At 43.0% G+C, this 7,562-nt stretch overlaps 1 protein-coding gene across 1 annotated transcript in view; it reads left to right on the top strand.

The window, feature by feature from the left end:
- Positions 1 to 3,611, top strand: part of LOC311139927 (sulfotransferase 4A1) — a gene marked incomplete at its 5' end in the record, with an annotated part of 29,479 nt that extends 25,868 nt beyond the window's left edge. Inside the window, one exon of the mRNA XM_084174927.1 lies at positions 3,396 to 3,611. Within this exon, the coding sequence (XP_084031053.1) occupies positions 3,396 to 3,508 (113 nt within the window). The 3' untranslated portion in view covers positions 3,509 to 3,611. The remainder of the gene's footprint in view (positions 1 to 3,395) is intronic.
- Positions 3,612 to 7,562: the final 3,951 nt, after the last annotated feature.

Here is a 7,562-nt window from a genome sequence, read left to right as displayed (position 1 = left end):
TAAACACACATTCCTATACATTCCTATCCTACATACTGGAGGACAGGTGAGTCCATATCTCTAGACATAGGCATACGTACATAAACATACAGTCAGGCCCAAAATTATTGGCACCCTTCATAGATGAGGAAAAAAGACTGTATAAAATAAATTATACAAATACTGAGCTATATTGTATGCTTCAAAAATTGGGGAAATTATATTATTTTATGTTAATACAATTGCTCAGAGAAAGAGAATTTGTTTAACATGCCATATTTTTTTCTCTCAAAAAGATAGGGGTCAAAATTATTGGCACTCCTGTTTTCAATACCTTTCGATACCTCACCTTGCGAGGATAACGGCACTGAGCCTTTTTCTAAAATGTTTTATGAGATTGGAGGACACATTGGGAGTAATCTTAGACCATTCCTCCATACAGAATCTATCCAGATCCTTGATGTACTTTGTCTGCGTTTATGGACTGCCCTCCTCAATCCAAACCACAGATTTTCAATGGGGTTCAAATCCGGTGACTGATTTGGCCATTGAAAAATGTTGATTTTGTGGTCAATGTGGATTTTGATGTTTCCTTGGTGTTATTGTCTTGCTGAAAGATCCAATTGCGGCCAAGTTTCAGCCTCCTGGCAGAGGCACCCAGGTTTTTGGCAGAAATGTCCTGGTACTGGTTAAAGTTCATGATGCCATTGACCTTAACAAGGGCCCCAGGACCAGTGGAAGCAAAATATCCCCATAACATCAAAGATCCACCACCACATTTTACATCTAGGTATGGGGTTCTTTTCTGCTTTGCATACTTATTTAGACGCCATCCCACCACTGGTGTGTGTGGCTAAAGAGCTCTAGTTTCATGTTATCCAACAAATGTAAATTCCTGGAATTTGCTAAAACTGCATTGGCACTTGGATTGGAACCGGTGCTATGGTCAGATGACATGAAAATAGAGCCAATGGTGGGTTTGGCGCCGAAATAAGGATGCAAAGCAGAAAATAACCCCATACCGAGATGTATGAGATGGCGCTGCAGTGGATAGCGATAACATTGAGGAGTTTACCACATCAGTGGCTTCATTAATAAGTACATTGATGACGCTGCCCCCACAGTGACCGTACGTACATATCCCAACCAGAAGCCATGGATTACAGGCAACATCCGCACTGAGTTAAAGGCTAGAGCTGCCGCTTTCAAGGAGCGGGACACTAATACAGACGCTTATAAGAAATCCCGCTACAACCTCCGACGAGCTATCAAACAGGAAAAGCGTCAATACAGGACTAAGATCGAATCCTATTACGCTGGCTCTGACTCTCCTCGGATGTGGCAGGGCTTGCAAACTATCACAATTACAAAGGGAAACACAGCCACGAGCTGCCCAGTGATGCAAGCATATCAAACAAGCTAAATGCCTTCTGTGCTCGCTTCAAAGCAAGCAACACTGAACTATGCATGAGAGCAACAGCTGTTCCAGATGATGTCGCACTCCGTTGCCGATGTGAGTAAGACCTTTAAACAGGTTAACATTCACAAGGACGTGGGGCCAGATGGATTACCAGGACGCGTACTCGGAGCATGCGCTGATCAGCTGGCAAGTGTCTTTAGACATTTTCAACCTCTCCCTGACCCTGTCTGTAATACCTATATGCAGACCACCATAGTCCTTGTGCCCAAGAACGCCAAGGTAACATGTCTAAATGGCTATCGCCCCATAGCACTCACATCTGTATCAATGAAATGCTGGTCATGGCTCACATCAACACCATCATCCCAGACACCCTGGACCCACTCCCATTCGCATAACGCCCCAACAGATCCACAGATGACGCAATCTCTATTGCACTCCACACTGCTCTCTCCCACCTGGATAAGAGGAACACCTATGTGAGAATGTTGTTCATTGACTTCAGCTCAGAGTTCAACACCATAGTGCCCTCCAAGCTCATCACTAAGCTCAGGACCCTGGGACTGAACACCTCCCTCTGCAACTGGATCCTGGACTGCCTGATGGGCTGCCCCCAGGTGGTGAGGGTTGGCAACAACACTTCTGCCACGCTGACCCTCAACATGGGAGCCCCTCAGGGGTGCACTCTCTGTTCACCCAAGATTGTGTGGCCACGTACGATTCCAACCCCATCATTAAGTTTACTAATTACACGACGGTGGTAGGCCTGATCACCAATGACGATGAGACAGCCTATAGGGAGGAGGTCAGTGACCTGGCAGTGTGGTGCCACGATAACAACCTTTCCCTCAGCGCCAGCAAGACAAAGGAGCTGATCGTGGACTCCACAAAATGGAGGGACGAGCACGCCCCTATCCACATCGAAGGGGCTGTAGTGGAGCGGGTTCGAGAGGTTCAAGTTCCTTGGTGTCCACATCACTAAGGAATTAACAAGGTCCACACCACCAACACAGTTGTGAAGAAGGCACGACAATGCCTCTTCCACCTCAGGAGGCTGAAAATATTTGGCATGGGCCCTCAGATCCTCCGCAAGAGGGTAGTGCGTTATGGCCCAGTACATCACTGGGGCTGAGCGCCCTGCCATTCAGGACCTCTCTACCGGTGTCAGAGGAAGGCCCTAAAAATTGTCAGAGACTCTAGCCAATGACTTTAAAAAAATGTTTAGTCATTTAGCAGACACTCTTATCCAGAGCGACTTACAGTTAGTGAGTGCATACATTTTTCATACTGGCCCCCCGTGGGAATCAAACCCACAACCCTGGCGTTACAAGCACCATGCTCTACCAACTGAGCTACAGGAGGGCCAGACTTCTTACCCCTGCACATCGACCCGGTACTGGTACCCCGTGTATATAGCAAAGTTATCGTTATTCATTGTGTATTTATTCCTTGTGTTATTATCTTTCTATTACGTTTCTATTTTCTCTCTGTGTTGTTGGGAAATGCCGGTAAGTAAGCATTTCACTGTTAGTATACACCTGTTGTTTACAAAGCATGTGACAAATTAAATATTATTTTTGATTTTAATTTAGATTTGATTTGCTTACCTACTGTAAAACATCTTTGATGTTATGGGGCTATTTTGCAAAATATGACTTGTTAAACAGATTGTCTTTCTCTGAGCAATTGTAATAATATAACTTCCCAATTTCCCAATTTTTTTTGAGCATACAATATAGCTCAGTATTTGTATTATTTCTTTTATACAGTCTTTTTTGCTCAATTTTATCAAGGGTGCCAACAATTATGGACCTGACTGTACATGGTTGGGAGTCATAAGGAAGCATAGATAGCGTATGAGCTGATCAATATGCAATAAAGAAGGTTTCAAAATAATAACATTCATATTGACTACTGGCAATCCCTCTTGGCCATTCATCTCATTCATAACTAAAACATAAGTGATATATGATCATGTAAATCTTTCTTCTGTCAGGTCGCGTTGGACTGTGGAAGGACATCTTCACCGTGTCTATGAATGACAAGTTTGACACTGTGTATAGACAGAAGATGGGCAAGTCTGACCTGACCTTTGACTTCGGCCTGTGAGGACCGGACCGACTAACCACAACGACACGGACACGGACTACACTCCTCCTTCTGCTGCTCAAACACTGTACACTCCTCTGCCTCTCTTCATCACTCAATCAATAATCAATTAATCAATCAAACACTTATTGGATATACTGTATATATCAATCGCTCCACCAGCAAAGACTATAGCTGTCAATCAACCAACCAATCAATCACCCACCCAATAAATGAGTCAGTCAACACACCAATCAATCAATATAAAGAGTGCATCTTTCAAAAGCTCACCAATCAATTGATCTATTTATCAAACAATCTGTCAGTTTCTCAGGCAATCAGCCAGATCCTGTTTTAGCCTAATGTGGCACAAATCCCATCCCCCACCCTCATCTATGTCCGCCCTCTGCCCATCATCCCATTCCTCTTCAGTATGTACCGCTGTGTATGTATGTATATACCAATGCTCTATAGCAAGTTGTGTATGTGACAGTGGCCCCAAGCCTGAGGGAAACGCATGGAAGTTTGTGGCACCGTCGCCAAACCCGTACAGAGCAAGCTAACACGTCTCGTTCAACACTTAATGTTGAGACAGTGTTGTTATAATGTTTCAGAAACGCTGTATGAATGCTATGGTGGGGAATCATAAGTCCAGCCCAGAGTCGAGTATAGAGACCACCCATGACTGCCCATTGATACAGAGCAAGTGTTCAGTTTTGGCTGTATCCAGGTCAGTTCCTTCCTTTTAGCACACGTTTTTCACTTTCAGTACATTACATAGCTTGTTTGTTACACAAAGTCTTTCAATGGGCATTATCTTAATCAGCACTAGACTTTTTGTATCAGCCTATCTTGCTGAAGTGAATGGGGGATGTGTGTGTGTGTGTGTGTACATGCTTGTGTGTGAGCAAAATCACAACAATTACACATCACAACTGCCTTTTATATTTACATTTACATTTAAGTCATTTAGCAGACGCTCTTATCCAGAGCAACTTACAAATTGGTGCATTCAACTTAGGATAGCCAGTGGGACAACCACCACTGGGGGAGGGGGGGTGTAGAAGGATTACTGTTAGACTATTCCAGGGTATTCCTTAAAGAGGGTAGGATTTCAAGTGTCTCCGGAAGGTGGTCAGTGACTCCGCTGTCCTGGCGTCGTGGGGGAGCTTGTTCCACCATTGAGGTGCCAGAGCAGCGAATAGCTTTGACTGGGCTGAGCGGGAACTGTGCTTCCGTTCTGTTTGTTCTTGCTGCTAAAGTGATGCCTTTCTCTGTCCTCAGACCCATAGCCACCTATAGAGTTACTGTACCACACCTGAAACAACAGAGTATCCCTCCATGTTACCAGCATTCTCTGTGTGCTATCCCTCCAAGTACATGTACCTTCAGACTGTATCCAAAGTTAGATGGATGGATGTATGCATCCCTCCCCAAAAGGTTAGGTTTCAAAACATAATTGCCCTCTGTTTGTCATCAGAGCCCCTTTTCTCTTCCATTGCTTACATCTCTTTCTCTTTTCCTCGCTCCTCCTCCTCCTCCTCCCTGCTGTAAATGCCCCCAGACATACCAGTAGACCCCCCCAATCCACCCCTCTAACCCCTCTGCTCTGCTGGACACTTGTGAATGTCTTTATTGATGTGGATGTAACAACCTTAACAGACAGTCCTCACACAGTGCTCAGTGCTCTGCATTAGGACTACCCTCTTTCACTCTCTCTCTCTCTCTGTTCTCTCTCACTCTGTATCTCTATCAATTCAATTGGCTTTATAAACGTGTTTACATTGCCAAAGCAAGTGGAATAGACAATAAACAAAAAGGGAAATAAACTCTTGTCAGTTCTTTCTCTCTAATTCTCTCTGTTTACGACCGTTGGCAATCCTGCTGCAGCCCACTGCTACAAGCGTAATGTGGTGTACGGTTTGTTTGGTTTTTATATGCCTGTAGGGTTGTCCTAACCTGGGCGTTATGCATCGTACATTACATATACTTGCTTGCTGGTTTATGAATAAAGTTATGTCTTCAGGACAATTGAGTTGTGTGTGATGTCTTCAATGCACTTGCATTATTTACTAGCAATTTTGAGTCAAAGAATAAATATAGGTACTTCCGTTGACCAACTCCCTCTGCTCAAGCCATGTGGTTCCCTCTCAACCGTTGTTCCGTAGGAGGCTTGAAACACTGCAAAACGCTAAACTCTGGCTGAAAATCGTGGTCCAGACCTACTCTTGTCATATACTGTAGCTGTTTTATTCTTGATTGTTTAGCTTTTTCAAGAGCTTTGAGATTATTTTTGTTGGTGCTGTCATCTTCAGGACAGGAATACCGGCTTACTTAACGGAGGAATAAACACACATGTTCATCGTTGGTGTTTCAACCAGAACGCGGGAATGGCCTTTTTTTTTTTTTTTTTTTCGCACATGCGCAGTTGTACATCTCTCATAGGGCATGACTGTACCAGTGTAAGAACACAATTTAAGAACATATTAGTCTATATGTTAACACCTCCACTTGCTCTTATACTGTACAAGTCGTATTCAACCTAACTATCAACATATTTAGCTTACAGTTATACATCTCACAAATGTCAGTTTACATTCCAAACATATAACCCAATAATTTTTCATTTTTTAACTTCGTTACAGGTTTAGTAAAAACATCTGCAACCATGTCTGCCGTTGGACAATATTCAATACTTATTTTGCCATCACTGAGTGCAGATCGAATGAAATGATATCTGATGTCGACATGTTTACATCTCTGACGACATACTGGGTTCTTTGACAGAGCAATTGCACCTTGGTTATCTTCAAAGATTGTTACTGGTGCATATTGGCACTCACTATCCATCTCGCCCAATAACTGTACAAGGTACAAACTTTCTTGTGTAGTAGCAGCCAGTGCCATGTACTCTGCTTCACATGTAGATAAAGCTACTGTTGGCTGCTTCTTAGACCTCCATGAAATAACAGGTCCACATTTAGTTAAACTAAAACAATACCCTGTTATGCTTCGTCTGTCAATTTGATCTGCTGCCCAATCAGCATCACTATATGCTACGAGGTTGAGTTTTTCCACCCCCTTTTTGTAACACAACTCCTGATTCATTGTCCCCTTCAAGTACCTCCACACATGTTTAGCTGTTATCCAGTGTTGCTCTTTTGGTTCTGATAGGTATTGTGACAGCTTGCTGACAATCCAACTGATATCCGGTCATGTACATGTCATCACATATATCAAGCTGCCTATCACTTCACAATACCTTTTTGAATCAATAGGTTCACCATCACCATCAAAGTGTTGTTTTTGTTCACATGGTGTTGACCTTGTTTTACAGTCTGACATACCAAACCTTTCCAGTATCTTGGTTATGTACCTTGTTTGGTTCATCTTTATTTTCCCTTCACTTTGTGTAAAATCAATGCCTAGGAAATGTCCAAGCCTCCCAAGATCTTTCATCTTAAATTTTTCACTTAACATTTCTTTTACACTTGTGAGTGAGTCACTATCACTAGCAGCGATAATTAGATCATCGACCCAAATTATCAAAATGATCCTTTCTGTTGCAGTTTGTTTGTTATAAACACAGTGATCAGCTGGGTTCTGTGTAAAACCATTTTCACTAAGGTGATCATGCAACATTTTGTTCCAGTTCCTTCCTCACTGTTTCAGGCCGTACAGTGACTTGTTCAGTTTGCAGACTAGTTGCTCACTTGTATCTGACCTGACTTCAAAACCCTCTGGTTGCTCCATGTACACTTCACAGTCAATAGGAGCATGTAGATATGCTGTTTTGACATCCATCTGATGTAACTCTAAGTCAAACTGAGCTGCATCAAACAACGTACTGATGTCATATTTGTAGTTGGAGAAAAAGTATCCTTATAGTCTATTCCTGCCACTTGACTATACCCCTTTGCAACATATCTTGCCTTGTATGTCTCAGTCTCATCTGAATTGTTTTTGACCACATAGACCCACCTGCCCCCCACTGCATTTTTACCCTCTGGCAGTGTGGTCAATGTGAATGTATAATTTTCCCTAAGGGAATCCATCTCCTCCTTCATAGCAGTAG

Source organism: Coregonus lavaretus, assembly GCF_964263955.1.
Source record: "Coregonus lavaretus genome assembly, chromosome: 13".
NCBI classification, from domain to species: domain Eukaryota; kingdom Metazoa; phylum Chordata; class Actinopteri; order Salmoniformes; family Salmonidae; genus Coregonus; species Coregonus lavaretus.
The sequence above is the reverse complement of the archived record's forward strand: the minus strand, read 5'-3'. Positions and strand labels throughout refer to the sequence as shown.